Genomic DNA, 21,882 nt, shown 5'->3' on the forward strand with positions numbered 1-21,882 from the left:
ATAACACTTTTTTTCTGGGTAAACTAATGTTATATTGATGACGTTTTTCTCGCTGGGGATTAAACTGTCTTGTGGTGTCCAGTCAGTTTTTGTTCAGTGCAGCTCTCTCACTCTACTACTTTTTCATAAACAAAGAAAGCAAGGATATTTTGTATAACGTCCCTGCCGACCCAACAACATGGTTAGTATTTTGAAATCTCCACAAACCATCCATTGATGCTTTTGATATTTGATTTTCTCAAGAATTGTAGCCAAGTCAGTAGAGTTTTCTCTCATATTAACCGAGTGTCCCATAGGAAAAGATGTAAATACTTTTCCATTATGCAGCAAGACTGCTTTGAGGCTAGTTTTAGACGAATTAATGAATATGTGCCATTCTGATAAATCATATTCTATTTCAATGCACTTCATGAGCCCATGAACATCATTACAATAAACCAGATTTCTCTCTTTGGAGAAAAACTGAGTAAATTCCCTCTCGCGATGCCTGTACCACGAAAATGAGGTTCCAGATGATAGCAGATTTTTGTTTTTTAGCCTTGGCCCTAGCAATTTGGCTGCATCTTTTGAAAGACCTAAGTCTCTTACTAGGTTGTTGAGCTCACTTTGAGAAAAAGGTTGTGAGGTCCTTCATCAACAGAAAAATCTGAGCTAGATTTGTCCTGGGAAGCTAATTGTGTCTGAGTCCTTTGACTCACTTGGGATGTCATCTAAATTAGAAGGTGGCTGTGGAACTGGTATTTCAGAACCATGGGACACTGGACGAATAGCTGAGTCAAGGTTAGGGTAAAATATTTTCTTTTTATTTTTTGTATTAAATCCTTTAACATCTACCAAACAGAAGTAGCAGTCTGTTGTGTTATTTTTCAGTTCATGCCATATCATAGTAATGCCAAAATGAAATGAGTTTTTCTTACCCTTAAACCACAAACAAAGATCTTCCTTGCACTCAAATCACCAGTAATATTACTCCCTATTAACTTTTAACCTGTTTCTACATGATCATGCGACCTTCCCCTAATGCTAAAAGTACTTAACCCACCTCCCCCTACCACTACTCTCCTCAACCATTAACATTTTTTTAACTCGTTCAAGACTGCATAATATTCAATATAAGCAACTTACTAGAACACCTTGTGAACTTGCAGCCCAATTTTTATTACTTCCAAACGTTTTCGTTCATATTCAATGAACTTTCTCAAGAAAAAAAGAACACAACAAAATTGAACTCTTAGTACAAAAGCAGAAAACGAACAGGATGTTCGAATTTTTTGAAATACGTCATCTATAACCTTGCAACCGGACTTATGCAAAGCATAAGCTTACAGAAAATTAAAATACCGAAAAATAATACGTGTCGAGTTATGTCCCCTGATTATCTTTTTCATATATATGCATTGTTTGATAATGCATATTATCTTTCTAATACTGTTTATATTAGGCTAGAGGACCATGCTGTTGACACTTTTGTAGACTTTCGAAAATTGATTGCGAGGCCAAATTGATTAATTTGCATAATAATATATGTTAAATAACATAAACATATGCACATAGAAGTGTAAAGTTCATTTTTAGTGATGAAGGCCATAGCTCTTTTGTAATTCTTGTTTTTTGCAATAAAGTCGTGTAGTTTCATTTGTCACTTTTTCTTTTCTTAGGTAATTGTCAATAGCAGAAGATTGCATCCAAAACACCTCATTTTGTTTTTGCACTCTTTTTAAAATCTGGATCATTCACTACAGTTTGATCAACGATTTCAGTTATCGTTAACAAAGTTTTACTAAGTAAATCTGTAGAGAAATTCTTTGGGTTCTTCGTTTTCAGAATCTCTATTTTATAGTTCTACATGAATTCCTTGTTCTGCCAGTTCTTGAAGGTCATCGTTCATAAACTCTCACCAGAAACCTGCAGTAACTCCTCAATATCCTTCTCATCTCCATCTTCTAGTCCTGCTGTATTGATTAGGTTAAGTTTGGTCAACCTAACAATACAGTGATAGGCTCTTCTTGTTGAGAATTTTTGGATGCCTTCAGCCATAACTTGTTCTACACTTCATTCATGCATTATCAGTTATTCTTGCCAAGCAAAGTCTATATTTCCTATGGCATCCGTGACGTTATTTTTTCCAAAATTGCACAAAACAAACATAGATTTAACGAAAGTACAGCGCTGCGATCAATTATAGTGGGTGATCGGTTAACGAACATAATCCATTTCAAGACTTTGTTCACTATCTGAATTGTTTGTTAATCAACTATTGATTTACCATAGGTTTAATTATTTGAAGATATAGTCCTTCCCAAAAAGAGGAACCACCATTTATTAACTTTGTGTTCCAGACAATACATTCTTAGCAACTGACCTTTCTTTTTAGGCTACTGGCCACCAAAACGTCCTTTAAAAACACAAGAATACATCCAATTAAAAACACGAACATTTTTAAAAACGGGAACTGGTGATATACGGACGTCTTCTGTTCTCCATCATACCATCTTGGGGTTGTTTCGGCTTTTATCTACAACAAAATAGGCACTGGTAAAATGTAGATTAGCAAACCTGCCCCCTGGTGACGCTACTTTGAAAAGTTTTTTGTAAATTTTTGTTCGATGGCAATAATTATGATTAATTATTTGAAGACATAGTCCATAGGTTTTTATGGGAATTTGATTAATTCGTTCTGGAGACCCCAAAAAATAAAAAAATATATACTTTCTTTCTACGTTTATTTATACATAGTAATAAAAATACATATGTACACAGTTCTGCATTTTTATTGGTCATGTTTTTTCCGTTTGAGGGGGTTAAAGAATCTGTCTAATGTCAATTGCTTTTCTCTCTTCTTCGGGATTTTTCAGAAGTAATTAATAGCATTGTCATTGTAGAGATCCCTAAGCCTATTAACCTCAACCTGGTTTGGATGCCATTCTAAGACCATCGTTCTGACATCCTCCCACTCCCTCAAAAACTGTTTAATAGCAGATATTGACATTAATTCTCTTTTCAAAAGAAAACGTATCTCACGGAGTTTCCTGGTGTTCTTTATTCGAGTCTTGGCATTTGTCTGTCGTCAGATCAGTTTCAGGTTCCATTATGAGCTCTACAATGTTCTTTATTTCTCAGATGTGATTTTTGTTACTCCTTTAGCTGCTTGAGTCTTCTCCATTATACTGTATCTTTCTTAAATGAGATTGAACTGCAGCCTACTGTAGACCTGTTCAAGCCATACTGCCCAGCAACATCAGACATCTTCTGCTCACTCTCTACCTTTGCTATTATACTCTCATCTTTCGAAAATAAAACCAATGCAAAACTTAACAAGTGCTTGTCTGACAGTCTCGCAAATACTACAAAAGAATTGTTTGTCAGAAAAATAAAAGGGGAATTACAAGAGTTTCAAAGTTCGGAGGAATATGATCCGACAGGGTTAAGCGTCGATGTCGACATCTCCTGCACTCCAAAAAGTTTCAAATTGTTGCCCGAAGACAAGGAAAGACCACTCAGTATTTATTATTTTACATTGCTTCGTCTTGTGTTTGTTCTGTGAGGTGTTTGTTGTCCAAACATAAAAATCTTTCGTGAAAGTGTTTGTTATCCGATTTGTTCGTTAACCGATTACTCACTGTACCATCTTTCGCCGATTGGTTCATGTTCATAAATAATCGTATTGTATATGAATCAATAAAATACTGTGATAATTTGAATCGGCGTAAATTTTGAGCATTTTTGTTTTTTAGGCTTTGAGCAGACCACATTATATTGAATTCGCATTAACCGAGGACTCGTTAAGCGGGGTCTTACTGTATTTATTGTCATGCTATTCTTTGGACATCTTGCATTCTGTTGATCGTAGTTTGTTTGTGGTAAATGCAAATGCTATTGTATTTTTGTGCACGAGACCATTGTAGCTTATACTGCATATAAAATTGTCAGAACAAAAATAAAACTTTTGTGCAATCTATCTCCACATATCTTTTACCCATGGAAACATCCATCACTCCACTGGTGTCAATTTTCAGTTGAAATTTAAAATTATCATACAACTTCATCATGTGACTCACTCATTTTAGAATGACATTTTAAAAATGGATAACCTGTAGATTACATGCACAAAAATATAGTAATAGGGAAATATTAGGTACATATTTTCTTTAGAGCAGCAGTTCCCAACCTTTTTTTGACCAGGGACCACTTTGATTTCATTGTTGTTAGCAGGGACCACAAGGTTTAAGAAAAATAAACTGTGTCAATCTAAAAATATACTTTAATCAAAACTTTTAACATAAGTAATCGTTAAACTCGAGAGTAACATGCTTTAACAGTACTGTTATAATAGAAAACAACATTTTTAATAAAAATTAAATTCAGTTTGTATCAATGTGGGAATAATAATTTAAAATGAATAAAAGTTTTAAATCTTTCGCAGACCATATTTTAGCTGTTGCGGACACACAAATTGAAGTTATTAAAATTTTTCTTTTTCAGCTAATTGAATCAGATGAGAAAAGTGGAGAAAAAAATAGAAAGAGCTTCTTTAAGCTTTCAAATTTTAAATTTAATTTTAAGGCAAAAAATAGGAAATCTCATTCGATGGAAAGACAAGATACAGTTCAGAAAAATGGTGAGAGAAATTTTTCTGAATAATAATCACTTCTAATGTAATTTTTATTAGATAAGTTTTTGACATTAACTTTTATTTAACATTCTTGACCAATATGCAGCTACATCATTTTGTCTAGTGATAAAAAGATTTAAATAATATATTTTGTATTAATCTGAACAAACTGCATAAGTTGAATTTATGAATTGATATAATTTTCTCTTTTGTTTTATAAAATTTGAAAAAGTAAGTTATTTTTGTTAAAATTTTTTAAATTATCTTTTCATTTATGGAATTACAATTTTATTCTACTATATAGACAAATAATATGCTATACACTAGTTAATGTCACAACATTTTATAATTTTATATATTTAATTGTAATTTGTAAAATATAAATAATGCATAAAGAAATGCTTAGTGGAACTAAATAAAATTAAGTAAAATAAATCAACACCTTTCAAGGGTCCAGCAGAACGTTTAATATCGTAAAATTGTTATCGATCACTTTAAGTGATCATCTGCAGTTATTCCGTCCAAAGAAACGAACGACCAATTCGGATTTAAAAATAACAAAAATTCGAAACGCGATTGTACATTTAACGGTAATACAGTTTAACCCATTTATAACGTCATCCATTGGACCGGCAATTTTTCGACATTATAACCGAGTGTCGTTATCTGCGGGGTCATAATTTCGGTCCCATAAAAAGTACCAAGTGTGTTTAAGAATCTATTATAAACTCCATTCTAATTTAACATCGTATGTATTACCGTAAAATTATTTCTTAATGGTAATACAGTGTACTGTATCTATTATGATAGTAATAATTTATTATCATATGTATAAAAATGCAAACTACATGTTTAAATAAACTTTATTTATGTTATTATGTCTAAGTTTACATCGATGTAATTAAAAATGTCAAAAATTACCTTTTATAAGGAATTTCTATTTGTCTTAAGTTTCAATAATGGCAGAACTTTCAATTTTGAGAATAATGTCAAATCAAAAGGCAACAAAAAGTGAAATTAATGTATGCCAATTAAAAATAATATTTAACATTTTAGAATATTTACAGGGTTCCTACTCAAATTTTTGTTTTGAATTCCCTGACTTTCCGTGATTTTCTCTGACCAACTTTGTCCAAATTCCCTGACCCACACATTTCTTACGGTGTGGAATATCCACATAATAAAACAGCATTTTATTTACTGCGAACATCGAGTATATCTATCTCTCTTTTTGCCTAGTTGTACATTTCAAAGACTGTCACATTAAAAAAATACAGTACATACATCCTGTAGAAAAATGTATGATAGAATCCACAACTTCAATGTAATGAAATAATAAGCAGTTTACAAATGAAACATGAGCTTTTTATTTTATCATCATTTATCAATATTATTTGTATGTAAATCTAGTAAATACAAGATAGCATAAAATTAACAAACAGTATTCTTTGATGTACAAATAGTACTGTACTATGCTTAAAATGAACTCTTGACTTAGAAACAAAAAGAGTAACTTTTTTAAACAGCAACACAATTTTAACAAAAAGTTAAATTTAAAAATTTTCAAATAAAGCATTTTTTCCCTCAAAAAAATTGATCGCGTAAAAAAAGAAATAGTTTTCTTTTATACAATTCACCTATCCACACCGGGGTGATACCATTTAATTCTCTCGTAAACCTTGTCACCGGTGCTGCCAAAGTTCGTGCGCTAACGTTTTCGAGGACGAGATAACTTTATCTCGTCCTTCGAATGGAAGGACGAGATAAAGTTATCTTTAGCATGGCAGGCACTAATTCAAGACAGCGATACGGACCAACGGAGGCCAAATAATTAAAGAGGCAGTTACAGGGAGCTGAATTGGACAAAGATGCGGTTGGATTACGTTCTGGTAGTTTACGTCACGAAGTTAAACGCGTAAGTGTATTACGTAAAGTTTAGAATATCGATGGCACGCGGTTTCCATAGATACGGAATCGGACAATTCGAATTTTATTCAGAAAGAGGATATTCTTCATTTTAACGATCAAAAAAGAAAATTGAATAAATTTCGCTTGAAGAAGGACCTAGTGAGGGGCCGAAAACATTAGCGCACGAACTTTGGCAGCACCGGTGACAAGGTTCACGAGAGAATTAAATAGTTTTCTTTTGTCAACCACATTATTTCAAAATGGCGTAAAAATAGATTGTATATAAAGAGGGATAGGTGTAAGTTTTTACTATAGCTTTCTCTAACAAATCCACTAAATCTAGCAAAAAATTAGCCGAATTGGCAACTCGTTAAAAGAAAAAAAAGTTTTGTTGCCGCCATTTTGGTTTTGGTGTAAAGGCCAGAGTTTTAATAATTATTTTTAATAATTTTTATTTATTATTTAATTTCGCATTAAATTTTGTTTTTGTATAAAATTTTCTTAAGAATGCAGACAAAATTTATCTATTTTAACCCTTAATTACAAATCTTATAATTATTGCAAATCATATTACAAACCATTTGTCTCACCTTTATAGCAAATTTTAATAAATGAACTAATGTTTTCAGCAATTTTAAATAGCCTTCCTCAGGTTTAACATAATTTCAAATGTCAATTAGAACACAAGATTTGAAACTTCGCGTTTTGCTTGTGAGATATGACGACTCTTTCCCTTTGGGAAAATAAAGGGGATAAAGTTAATTCTCCCAACGTCAGGAAAGTCAAGGGACTAATAAGTATGTGGGAAACATGGTACAGATGGATGAAGACACCTCTTTACCATTTAACCTGTTTATTGTAAAAATATGCTTACAATATAGCTAAAGTTGTCTTCGTTTCTTGTCTTAAGTTCATAGTTGGCAGTAGTGGAATCCGGAGCAACGTTCGGTGAACGATCCGGAAAGGAAAGTTTATTTGATTTCTGTTTGATGTCTAGCACTAGCATATATCACTCGTTTTTCCCCCGAGTTGGAAAAGTTTTCCTTTTGAAAGGCAACTGCTAATTTGTGGAAGGAAAATGTAGCAGCAGCAGAGAAATAGTGGAGATAAAGTGGAGGGAAAAGGCAAATGACTGGAGATGATTGGTGGCGATGGCTACGGAAGAGATGAGTCTCAACAGCCTCGTGTCTTTGAGACATCAGCTTTTATCACCTTCCTGTCCCTCAATCGTTTTCTGGATTGGTTTCGGACCGTCACCCACGCTTTATGATGGGGATCTAATGGATTCTCCGATTTACTTACGTCAATCGAAGAATCCGAGTTCACAGAAATATTCATTGTCTTTTCAAACAGTGGAAAATTCAACTCCAATCCAAATGATCGATCTTGAGAGCTGCACTGTCTTGACTATTTCTCAAGTTTCTATAAAAAAATTTTTATTCGTTCCTTTTTTTTCATCTAATAATTTAATGTTTTTACGTTTTTCTGTTTTAGTGAGACTTGTATTTCTATGACATCATAGTATTACGAAAATTGGGATTCTTAAAATGTATAGAATTTAAATAAAATAAAATAAATACACTCAAACCTGTTTTTGTGCGGTGGATAGGGACCGCATAAAAAAATCGCAGGAAACTTCACAAGTAGCTATAAAAAATAGTTTTCGCAACACAAAAAGTATTTTTTTGATGCGGTGCGGACCGCATAAAAAAGTCTCACGTGGAAAATAACTCAAAATCGTACGAAATAACTAGGAATTGCTTTTTTAACTCCTTGGGCTTTTTTCTGCAATCCCTAATGGGGGAAAAATCCTCTAAGAAGTTTATTTTTTATATTAATTCTTTCCACTTAAATACGAATCTAACATTAAAAAATTTGCCGGGAAATAATTCCCGCAAAATAAACACCCTCCCAAAAAGTGGTTTTACAGAAAAACTATATAAAAAGTTAAAAGTAATCCTTAAAAAATACTTTTATTTGATAAATACAGCTGCAGGAAGTGTTATTCTTTCATTTAACAAGGCGTGAAATTTCACATCTGCAGTCTACATTTAACACAATATTTCTGATTTTTATGCTTTTAAAATAGGAAGGGACCAAAAAAGGTAAGAGAGAAAAAATTTACTGAATAAAAAATGAAAAAAACTTGCTGATGTCATAGAAAACATCCAATAAAGTTTTAAAAAATTTTACAGAAGTCAATTATGTTCCAATTTGATTAAAATTTTCATATACCGCACAAAAACAGGTTTGAGTGTACAGAAATAAACATCAAACGAAATTACAATTATATGTTAATAAAATATAGAAGTTCAGCCCATAGAATCGTAACTACAAATCTTTTTCTTTTGCAACATATCTATAAAAATTGTTTTGTTGTTGTTTTGCACAAAAGATAATCAAATTTATTTTAATTTTTTAGTAATTTAATTAATTTTTTAAAAATTTACCAGCTTTTTAAATTTATAATTAATTATAAGCGAGTTAACGTTGGTTAAACTATCAGATTACCTAGTTGATTTTCAAAACGATAACTCCAGTATATCTGTTACAAGTATGATGCCTAAATTTGCCAAAATTAGTGGATATTTGTTATGCAACATTATTTTTGTTAAACTAATTATTAAACTATGTATGGAAATTAACGGGAGAGGAGGAAAAATATGCTTGCAGTACAGTTCTTTTCGAGGAAAGTCGTAACAACAAATGTAAAAAACTACTAGTCGGCGCCAGCATTTTACTGTAAATGTCGGGTAGCTATTTATAATTTTTTATGTTGTATAGCAGGGGTGGCCAACAAGTCGATCGCGAAGCCAGTTTTGGTCGATCGCTCGCTATGTCTTCACTTAATGTGTTACACTTGTAATCGAATGCAACAGTATGCATGCAGTTATGACTCGACTCAGAAAAACAAAGCCATTTAGCTTGAATATTTGGTACTGTCATACGGTAGCTTTTTTCTTAAAAAGGAAATTGTGGAATTTATATCTTTTCCTTTTAAGAAGGATTTGTGTGAAACGTATTAGCCAAAAAATTTCAGACATATTTCGTATGAGCAAAAGGCATTAGAAAAAGAAATTATAATTTTACAAACTGACTTGTGGCCGCCAGCGCCAGAGATCCCGAACATTGCCTGGCAACACTTGCCAACGAGATGTTGGCTGGCAACTTGTAAGAAAAGGAGGCGCGAAAGTTCGCGGGTTTTTGCCTGGATGTTGGCCGAGGATGTCGGTGACAGTTCTCACTTTTTTAATAAAGTTTTTTTGTTACTGTTCATGTTTGTCTGCTTAGTTCTAAAGATCAGTAGGATCGGATGACAAAGACTTAATCTTACAAGTCAGAAAATTTGAAGATTTTTAGAAATGCGTCAACTGAGAAAGACAGCCCAGTATCACCAAATGTAACGAATATATTTATTCTTGTTTCAGATCTACATACCTGTGTGAATCGGCATTTTCATACTTAAAGTTAGCGAAGACTAAACAACATTCTGTTCTGACTGATTCCCGTATTGAAGACTCATTATCATCTTTGTCAGGATATACACCTAATTATGACTACTTGATTAGAGACGTGCAAACTCAGTCCTCCCATTAATGTTAAGATAATAAAATAAATTCTAAATCTGTCTTTATCTGTAGCTGTTTTGAATTAATAAATATTGTTAATAATTGATGTTTTAATTTCCCTGGATGTGAGATTTTTGGCCCGTTAAATAATTATGTTGTTTTACGTAGGTAGATATACAGGGTGTTTTAGTACAAGGTGCACTCCCGCGAACTATTGATAGATTAGCAAAAGAGTGCACCTTGTACTGAAACACAGTGTATAAACATAGTATGTATTTCACACCTCCCCCTCCTTATTTAGACTATGCCTATGACAGCAAGTCGATCGCGATATATTTTTAAGATAAAAAGTAGATCTCACGTACACAAAAGTTGGCCACCCCTGTTGTATAGTAATGTTTTTAAACGTGAAAAACAATTAAATCACAGATTTTTACTGATCTATTTAGCTATTTTGAAGTGAACAATCTAATAAATTACGATTTCAAGTTTTAAAAGTTTGTAAACTAATTTTTAATTACTTATTTTTTATTCTAATTAACAAATTCGTCTTTTTATAATCGCTGAATTATTAAAATTAAAAATTAAGCACTCTTACATAATAGTAGTTTATCCTGTTATTAATCCACAACTGTAAAATTATACGGCTTCGGAACGGTGAAAAGAGCCATTTCGGATTCAAAACGGATTCTGGTATATTTTCTTATTAAAGATTGCAGCATTACTTCTTGCCCCCTGTAGATGGCTACGCTTGGTCAGCCATATTCGGCAAACGAAATCAACAAGGCAGTTAAGGAGACAAATTTCCTGACTTTCCATGACTTTTTCCGATACTAATGAAAATCCCTGACTTTCCAGGTGCGTAGGAACCCTGTATTTAACAATTTAGCATAACGTAATTTAAAAATGAGTACGTAATAACCAATCGTCGTCACATTTAAAAGTGGTGAATTTCACTCCACCAAAGTCAGGTGGAGAGAGCACCACCCACAGTCATTCTAGGAAGTGGACTCTGACCCTAGGACTGAACATGTAGTTTTTCTTTGTTAAATAAAATTTGTAATCTAATTTTGTAAATTTGGGAGTGCTTCAAATATGACGTTAAAACAGGGTTTTATGTCATTACAAGTGGGTTTTTTAACATTATCTAGTATAGTAAAATTGTGGGACCGATAAAAATTTGACGTTATATTAGGGTTGTCGTTACATCCGACGACGTTATAATTGGGTTAAACTGTACGTATATCCATTCTTAATAAAATTACAAAGAACATAAAAAATAAAAATAACAGGCGTAAACAAGCTACTTAAAAATTAACACCAAGTAAATATTAAAGTAATTAACTAAAAAATGTCGTCCACGAAGTTGTAAAAAACTACGTCAATTTATCATACAAAGACTTCCGGGCCGAGGACAAACCGTCGGCATCTCTATGATTAATGCACTGGGTGGTCAGCTGCGCCTTGTGAATTTCTACTTTTTTTTTTCTAGGTATCTCACTGCCTGTGTGGATCTCGTTGCCCTAATAATCGCTGCTTGATCTCAAAAAACTGATATCTTGCTCTTTGGCAAATGCAGCAAGGACCGTACTATCAATGCTTCTATTCACTGTGTATTTATGTTCATCAATGTCATTATGTTCGTGAGGAGCTTGAAGAAAAGGATTGATGGATTTCCTTTATCTTGAGAATGGAGTTAGATAGATGAACTCCGAGACCAGGTACAGGGGCAAGACACTACAGTACTAATTCGAGGTGGAGAACATATATTTTAAATTAAATTAAATTAAAAATATTAAAAGTTGCAGCCAGACATAATGATGTCAATAAATACTTGCTCGTTGGTCTTTTGTTCTCTTACAGTATGGAGGCACTTAAGTTAAGGAATGCATTTTACAGTTCGGACAGAATTTTCACTTCACATTTTGAACTAACCGCATTCCTTACGTAAATCAATATCCCCGGCCAAATGGTATAGTTACGAACTAATGGGATTTTGAACCAAAGTGTGAAATTTGATCATTATATTTTGTAATAAATACTCTGTGTGTTTGTATACTGCATTTGTTCAGATCATCAGTTGTTAGATGTAGAATGAGATTTGTTACAAGAGGAGTTCAGAATTAGGGAATATACTATAGTTAAGACAGAATTGGATTATCTGCTATACTATGTTTAATTTTTTCTGAATCACTATAATTTTAAGTATATGATCAACTTATGTTACAATGAAACATTTTTGCAAATGTATTCTGATATAATGTATATATAATGATCTAATATTGAGTTCAGTACATGTAGATTTTTGTGGAACATCTGTTGTCAGCTTAAAAGTATTTTAAAAATTATCATTAACTCTAAAAATAGATGACCTCATTATATCTAGATACATTTTAAATTGGTCTAAGATAAAAATGCATATATCCTAGTGACTCTGTTTTGAAAGTATGATATTTTTCAATCTGCTGCATTTAAAATTAAAACCTCAAATTTAAAGATATGCTACCAATAATTTTGCTTGTATTCAAGTTGCTAGTATTTATTTGATATGACTGATAATCATTTAATGCATCAAAATGTGTTTGTTTGCAATGCTATGTTGGCAGTATAATTTGAAATTATACTAACAGCACTCACTGCATGACATCATGTTTTGCTAAAAATAGGTGATTTTGTGGGGAAGTTTTTCAATAGCTTAGAATTCCTCATGCAGGTACAAAAGTAAACGTTTTCCAACACCGGTAATTGGTTCAAGTACATGGTGTATCCAATAAAATAAGCATGCTGTATGACACAATTAACTCTTCACCAACTTTTCCATGCTCACTCTTCATGACACACACAGCACAAGAACAAAGAGGGAAAATTCACACTTTGCTACACTTCAGGACCCACTTTCACCATGTCTTTTCTTGATAGCCAAACCAAAAAGTGCTGTTTCTGTCCTATTGACCTGCACAAGGATCCTTCTAGATCCGGTCCCAACCATGTCAGTGAGCCCTTGGGCTTGGATTCTAACTCTTGACCATCTCAACCACAACAAATCCATTTGGATAGACAAAACATTGATGATGAACTAAACCACATGGCTTTAAGACCACAGGTTACTATTTTTCTAAAAATAAAATTATTCAAATGTTTTACTTAAGTTATATATACAGTAGTACAACTAGAGTTAGACAAACTTTTTTTGCAGTCTCTTTAAATCACAAACACATTGAAATTTAGGAGCGCACCACTTATTTATGGTGACCAAAAAATATTTATTTTCCACATACATTTTCAGTATTCTCAAAGTAGTTTCCTGGCAGCAGATGACTTCAAGAAAGCCAAAAATATTTTTTGATCATAAATCAGCAGTTCCCAACCTTTTTTGACTTGGGTACACCCTTGTCAGTCCATTTTCCTAAGTTTCGTTTTGCTTGTTTGTCAAACAGTGGCATCTTGGTCAATTATACAGTGTTGTACAATTACGTGTAAAAAAGTTTTCTTTAAATCAAAAGGCATTGGAGGAAGAACACATAAATATAATTACGTTGTTATTTAAAACTAAGCATTGAGTGCCATGATGTCGCTAAAGGTCTCAACACAGAATTAGAATATTCTTACAGTACATTAACTATTATTAATCATTTTTTGCATACCTTTAAACCACCAAGCATGTACTCCTGGTTGGGAATCACTGCCACAAAAAAGTTTTCACTGCATTTTTTTATTGGTCTGCAATTTGAAAAAAAGTTGTACACTTATAAATTTTCACTGTCATCTGTCTGTCTTACCTTAATCTCAAAAATAGAATTAGATAATATATACACAAAATAAAAATTAAATAAAATAATGCAAAATAAAAATTAAATAAAATAATCCAAAATAACAAACCTATAATAAAATCAAATAACAAATTTCTAGTAGTTCTAGCAAGTTAGAGCTTTGGATTATTGTATCATTAAGATATTTAGACAAAGCATAAATATATATTTGTTTTGATTCCTTTATATCAAAACCACTTTTATATTCTGTGAGTGTGGGATGATCCCAGAGAACCACTTCTTTATCAAACACTAACAGCATAAGTGCAGTCTGAAATTTAACTGGATCATATGTGATTGAATGCTTTGTGTTCATTTACACCTTTTTAATCAATCTGATGTTGAATCTTTTTTTTTTATATGTATAAGATTCAACACCAGATTGATTAAAAAAGTGTTTTGTTTTTTAATATTATGGCATTAACACTTGCTTTTAAGAGTGAACTTGTTTGCTGTTTAAGTAGAGAATATCCATTACTATTGGTAATCATCTTACAGATAGCCTATTGCAGTGATTCTTAACAGGGAAGCCATGGCCCCTGGGGGTCCGTAAGAAGTTGACCGGGGGCCGCCAAATTATGCAAACTTTCCTTCAGAATATAATGAAAAGAAAATTGATGCATAACCGAATATCGTATTGAAAAGTGAAATAAGAAAGATAAAGTTTTCCTATTTAGTTTTATTTATTTATTTTGTATTTCTTCCTACATACAACTTTGTTAGTACAGAAGAAATAAATGCAAATATGCTACTTACACCGCAGTATCTACTACTTTTATTCCAAAGCAATTCTAAGAATCTATTAATGCTTGGAATTTTAAAAATAATTAGGAAAAATAGTAGGCTCAGTAGTAGGCTTTAAAAATTTAAATATTTTTGCAAAAGATATGCAAAATCTTTACCACAAGTTGTGGGTGTTTTTTAGTTTAGTTTTAGCATCGACTTTGGATCGATTTATCGACATGTTTCATATTTTATTTTATTTTTTAAAATTAATGAGTTTTCGTGTTCACTTGTGAAGTTTGAATGTTATTTAAATAGATAATGAAATAATAAAGTTATGATTTACATTTATTATATAAAAAATAAAGCAATAATAAAAAAATCAATTTATTATAGATAATATAACAAATATAAATTATTATTAAAAAAAATGGGGGTCACAAAAAACTATGAAATATTTGGTGGGCCACGAGTATAAAAAGGTTAAGAACCACTGGCTTATTGTTTATGCTTAGTGTGTGGGGCCACTAGCACTGCCATAGATTTTCCTGTAACCTGTGGGAAATGTAATGTTGCATGAGACACCCTATGTAAAGTTATTACGTGAACAGTTATCACGTGAGAAGACAAGTGGAGAAACACTTAAAACTTACATGTTTATACACAGATATATATATTTATTTACATAAAGTCATGGTAGAGACACCTTGCATTGAGGGGATATGCATTTGTACAGCATTGATATGATACAACTGTCAAGCATGTGATGCAAAACTATATCATGGATAATGTATATGCTCATCACTATTGGTAGATATGTCAATTAACCTTTATACAAAAGAATGTGACTTTAGCCAATATCTTCTCCGATGGAATTTGATTTTGATCTAGTGATCAGGGCAATGCAACTCCTTCACACAGACACAGTTGTTGTTGCCTTTTGTTGTGGATTGTCCAACCTTTTTTTTTTGTTAAAGAAACTTATTTAATTTTTGTTATGCCTGGTTCCACCACCAGGGTGCATTACGTACTTACAGCACTGGGCAACACTGCCACATTTTTACTCTTGTTCCTGTATTCTCGCTGTACAGACTGTAACATAAAACCTCTCTTTGTCTTCCAATTTGAAGTGCCTTTTATTATTTCCTAATGGGCAAAATAGAAATTTACATATATTCAGTGGGCTACAAAGATACTTTATATAAACAAATAAACATCATACTAAACCCAAAAACATTAAGCTAATACATCACCAACTGCCGTAAATAATCGAGCTAAATTTGGATATATACAATTAAAGATTAGAAATAAATTTGGCACTTGAGATAGGCGTTTGGCACCATCTCTTATTAAAATTAATAATTATAATAATTTAAATAATTTAGATTAAACTGGAAGAAAAGAATCGGCCCAAAGCGGAACTCGAACCCGCAACTCCCGCTTACCGTGTGGTTGTGTTGCCGGTTACACAACCCGGACCTTCAGTCCGATCTGCTCTTCCAGCATATATAAGCCAAAGACATAATCATCGACGGCTAGTACGGCGCTGACTGGGGGCACCTCCATGCCCATGGCCAGAAACATCCACTCAAGGCACTCAGTCAGCCATCACGATCTTTAATCGTACGCATCCAAAAGTTAGCCCCGCTTTTATGGTACTAGTCTTAATTCTAAGGATGTTAGTTAAATGGGAATCACTTAACCTATTTTTTTCAGCAGTTTTGATGTTTTTCATGCATGAGAAGAATTGTTCACAACAGTATGTTATGCATGTAGGGTAGTACAGTTTTCTAGCATCAATTACATCATTATGATATCAACGTGTGTCAAATGAAACGAGAATAATTTTTAACAACATTCTTTACAAAAATAAATGAAAATGTACCTAAAAAATTTAGGGTGCAGTGGGCTGCAGTGCAGCTTGCAGGCTGCCGGTTGGATGTTCCATACAGATATAGTCTTAACTCATTCATTTATTCAATAAGACACTATTCCACACAGAAAGCAGTTTTTTCTTATTCAATAATTGAGACAGAGCCCTGTTTCGTACTGCTTCCAATTATGCGACTTCCCCAAGAACCAAAAGATCAAAAGCCTTTCACCCTATTTTCCTTTTCCTTATATATCTTCTTCCACCTGTACAATTGCTGCCAACCCTTGTACAAAAAACTACAGGAATTTTAAAATAACAAATTAATGTGGAGGTGAAACAAATAAATATAAAAATATGCCTTTTACTGTTCTTTAAATTAATATTTACAGAAGGTCAGGGATGACACAAACCACTGCAAAAATGGAATCCTTTTTCTTAAGATCTAATGGTGGATTAAGATTAGTAGGCATATCAAGTCAAAATGTCTTCAGATAAAAAGCATATAGGCATATTAGACTTAGAGTTCTAGAAAGGATATGATACCATACATACGGTCAAAACAATTTGTAATGTGTATGAAGGAGATGCTCTAAACTTCAAACATGTCAAATGTGGTGTAAAAAGTTTTGTTCAGGAAAGATTTTAACTAAAAGACAAAACTTATGGAGTGCTGAAAAGCCACCTACGAAGGAAAACTGCAGAAAGAAACTGTTAAAAATTAACAAATAACACACAATACACAAAATCAAACACTCCAAAAATAAAGCAAAAAAGAACTGAAAACATATGAATGTAACATAGAAACAAGCTTGAGCAATGGCATTTACACTTTGAGCGCATATTTTTACTGTGTATGTAGTTTGAACTATTTAGCAAATTTCTGTGGAATTTGGCATTTGAACTATGAAGTGTTCAAATACAAGGTACTCCTGTATATATATCCAAACAAAAACATCTGATATGTAAAAAAATTATGACAATTTAGACAACGTCAAAATGATTCTTAGCAGTTTTTCTTTGGTAAAGTGTTTCTTTGGTGTTTCAAGGTAAAATGTAGAAAACAATAATGTGTGTAAAAATCTAGTGAGTACCACTACCAAGGTCCAAGCTTGTCTTTACCAAATAAAAACTGCTAAGAAAATTTTTGACAATCATCTAAATTGTCATAAGTTTTTATATAATTAATGTAATTTTTACATCTCAGTTGATTTTGTTTAATAATTGTATTATTACATCAAGACATAAGACAATGATATATAATTTGGTCACCGAGTGCCAACTGAACGCATCATCGACCAACACGCTGCCAATGAAATGCGCTGACAACTGAACACATTGCTGACCAATGCTTTCAGTATGCCATTTAGAAAACTCATTTAAAAAGTTTTAGTTTACATAAATTTGAGCTTTTGTAATTTTCAGTAACATTTTGAATAAATTTCATTTGTTTTCATGCATTTTTATCCTTATAACTATAAAACCTACTATATAAAGCTGAAAAAATGGGCATTTTCTTTCTGTCACGGTATGCCCAAAACGGCCACTAGGGGCACCCCCTAGCTATTCTTTAAATTAATTTAAATTAACAATATAAATTATTTTATATTTATTTTATATTTTTACAGTATAATATTCAGTATATTATTATTTCTATTTGTAATTTAGTATGCCCCGATACCTGCATCGGGCCTTTCGACTTGTTAAGCCATAAAAGTGAATTAACTTTTTCGGGAAACCCCTGTAAACTTTCACCTATTAACCCAAAAATTTCGCCAGCACCTCACTGATAACGAGAAAGGCTTAATTTTAAAATTTCAGTCTTCTAGACCCTGTAATTTTTTTCTCTACAGGCATCTGCAGTGCTGGACAAAGAAAAAGAAGAAGAAAAAGCTTTTTATGGCAATTTTTGCACTTTTCAATTGCTTATATTTTGGCAAATGCTTTATAGAAAATCTTGAAATTTTGCCACCATCTAAGAAGAAAATTTTTTTTCAAATGAAATATTTGGAATTACTTCAGGTGTTTAGGGCAAAGAAATTGACTCTTGAAAATCAGCAACTCTGATTCCTGTATATGTAGTTAGTCAGTGAATTTTTTACTTGGCATAGAGTCACTGCCATGACTTTTCATAGACAACTTTATAATCCGAGTTTTAAAAATTAATTTCATGTAAGTGGTCATCTGAATTACTGAGCTACTAAAGGCCAATTTGAAAATTAGATATTAAGTACAGTGGAACCTTGCTTAACGAACATCTCTTGTAATGAGTAATTTGCATAACAAGCAAAGAAAATTGTAAAAAAATGACTCGCTTAACGAGCGACGAGGAAGGGAAGTCCCAGATTGTGCACATACTACATCAGTCTGTGTTTAGCACTCGTTCTGCTAGCATCTTACATGTTAGTGTTGCTTGTGATCACACATTTTTCCAAACTTGTGTTCAGACATATTACAAACATACATCAACAACCATAGCCCATTATATAATAAAACATGCCAAATGATATGCCAAATTTTTGGGCTATGCAAAGGCTATAATTAAATATTAAAAATTACTGTATTTTTTTTTTCTGCAAATCGAATTCACATTCCATGTTGGTTCATCCTATGTTAGAAGGAAAGATTAAGATGATTCGCTCTCTTTAACAAATATATTGTATAATTTTCTTCAAATGAACATTAAACATAAAATATTTTTTCGGCATAGAACACTTATCATATGTTACATTAATTTATATGGAAAAAATTGTTTTGCTTAACGAGTATTTCGCATTATGAATAAAATTCTGGAACAAATTATGCTCGTTAAGCGAGGTTCCACTGTATTTTTTTTTTTTTTTTTTTTTTTTTAGAGATAGACAGTTAATCTACTATCTCATGTTAATTTTAATTTAGAATATCTAGAAGAAAAGAATTGGCCTAGAGCAGGACTCAAACCCACAGTTCTTTCTTACCATGCAGATGCATTGCAGACTTGGTAAGTAGGAGTTACAGATTTGAGTCCTGTTCTAGGTCAATTCTTTTCTTCCAGAAATTCTAAATTAAAAGTAAAGTTATTATTGTTATTAGATTACCAGGATATGATGGCTGAACTGCCTACCTCTAAACAAATTACTTAGTATCTAATTATTAAGTTGGCTTTTTAATAGTCCAATAATTTGGCTGATCATTTCATTGTAATTATTTTTAAATATTAATTTTTTTTAATCTTACAATAACAAAAAAATTTTTTCCAGAAACTGGTGATGAAATTTTGGCAAAATATAGAAAAAAACCAGCTGCTAACTTGGAAAGTAATTCTATTAGTCACGGCGATGTTGGAATCAGTAATTTTCCAGATTCTAGCTTATTAGAAGATGGTTCAAATTTATACGATCCCTTATTAATGGAGCACACATTTTCTTTTATTGATGCCAAAAAGAAATTGAGATTAGTTTTTGGTTCTTCCGACATGCAGACCGTACCTTGGTCGACTTCTTGGGGAAGGTCATTTGGAGGAAGTAACCTCCCTCAAAAAAATAATGACTTGGTTGCTCTCTTGAATGTCCTTCTGGCAGAAGCTATAAACTTGCAGCAGCGTCCTCTGATGGCTCATCTTCACGAAGCACTTAGATGTGTAAAGACTTTTGACGATGCTAGGTATGTTGTCATTTATCATTGAAATTAATGCTAATTTAATAATCTTTATAGTGGTGGAAGAAATGAGTTCTTTTACTAAATGGTACAATTAACACAAATGATAGATTCCTTTTTTTTAAATCACATAGTGCATATTAGTTCATTTTTACATTATAAGTGGTCAAAGCTATCCAGCCGAAATAATAGATTCTTTAAATTTTTATCTTTTATTTGTTAATACGACCTAATAATTAATTACAAATATTGCATTATTTATATTTGTTTAATGTTTTCTAAAATTCTCATACTGTGACTGCCAGTTTTTCAGTCCTCAAAATCTGCCACTTTAGGTAGGGCCTACTGTGCCAATTTACAGATCAGGCCTCAGTGTCATACAGAAAGATAAGTAAATAATAAACTATTGAGATGGGCATTAATAAGTACAAAAACACAAAAACGACATATGTACAATGTAAAACAATGTAAGCAAATTTTACCTATAATTGAAGTACTTTTGGTTTGAATCATAACTTTCTTCAGAAATGTTAGAAAATGAAATGGAACAAAATTTAAAAGAGTGTTATCCTTGTAGAGGTAAGAACAGATTTAAACAAATGAATATGAAAATTACACAGAAGTAAAAGTAAAAAATATATCAAACAGATTTGGAAATAATTTGTAAAATATTCGCAGGAATTTTTGAATCCCACATGGGCTGAGTGAATTCAGTGCAAAAAGGTAGTTATAAATATGCAGAAGAATAGAATGGGAGTATTAACTGACCAAAGTTTCTGGATGAAAAAGAACTTTCGAAAAAATATTTTGTTATAGACAGCTAAATGTGCCTCTCGCCAAATTGGTTAACTCCATAAAACAAAAATTGGCGATAAGTGACAAAGTAATATGTTCTTTTTTAAAATTTCTTGTAAAATATAAATTCAAATAAACATTGTAGAATGTATTATTGTAGATGTAGCTTTTATTTAACGACATATAAAATGTATAAGATAGCATAGATATGCTATAGTCGTTGTTATTGTTACGATTTTGGTGTGATTGAGGGAGTTAATCGATTTGGCAAGTGAAAAATGTAATAACATCAAATTCAGTCTTGACATTAGCATACATTTTTTATTAAAGATTTTTCACAAAAATGAATAACAACTATTTTGTTACTGTTACAATGGTTGTTGTTCTTATTTTGTTTAAATCGATTATGCATCAACATAAATAATATCTTTGTCAGCTGTATTTGAGGTCCCATCGTGTTGATTTGTTCTTAAATTTTTATAAGAATTGTGTTTAATAGGAAGAATGAAAAAATTATTTTTAGTTTCATCCATCTTGATATAACAGGTATTTTTTTTTTTTTCTAAAAACAATTGTCACCAAAGTTAGAACAATCGTTCAATATTTCACAAGTATACTTACTTCTGCAGCAGTTGGACTGTAACTAACTAATTTCTTTTACTTACTTTTTGTGATGAGATAACATTTAAATAATTTACCATTATCTACAAAGCACTGGTCAGTGCACATTGCAGCATTGCAATTGCAATGTGCACTGGCAGATTAACATTACATTATAAACAACATCGCTAAACCCGATATATAAGACTAAACACCAACCAAATACCAAAAATCTATCTGGCTAGTTTAAGGCTAATTACTAAATGAATTACATACCAATTTGGCTCTAGAGGTAAGTGTTAGGCACCTTCTCGTGTTAACATTAATAATTATAATTTAATTAATTAATTTAAATAATTT

The 21,882-nt window shown here is 32.0% G+C and overlaps 1 protein-coding gene across 6 annotated transcripts in view; it reads left to right on the plus strand.

Moving 5' to 3' along the window:
- The window catches only part of Gapvd1 (GTPase activating protein and VPS9 domains 1), a 259,607-nt gene that overhangs the window by 207,794 nt on the left and 29,931 nt on the right, over nt 1-21,882 (plus strand). For all 6 annotated transcript variants that reach the window (XR_010881386.1, XM_067275441.1, XM_067275443.1 and 3 more), the window contains exons 15-16: nt 4,483-4,618; nt 19,731-20,133. Coding sequence is in view for 5 of the 6 variants with exons in the window: in XM_067275441.1 (XP_067131542.1) it covers nt 4,483-4,618; nt 19,731-20,133 (539 nt within the window). In the remaining variant the exon portion in view is untranslated. The remainder of the gene's footprint in view (nt 1-4,482; nt 4,619-19,730; nt 20,134-21,882) is intronic.

This window comes from Centruroides vittatus, unplaced genomic scaffold (assembly GCF_030686945.1).
Source record: "Centruroides vittatus isolate TY-2023 unplaced genomic scaffold, ASM3068694v2 contig_620, whole genome shotgun sequence".
Lineage (NCBI taxonomy): Eukaryota > Metazoa > Arthropoda > Arachnida > Scorpiones > Buthidae > Centruroides > Centruroides vittatus.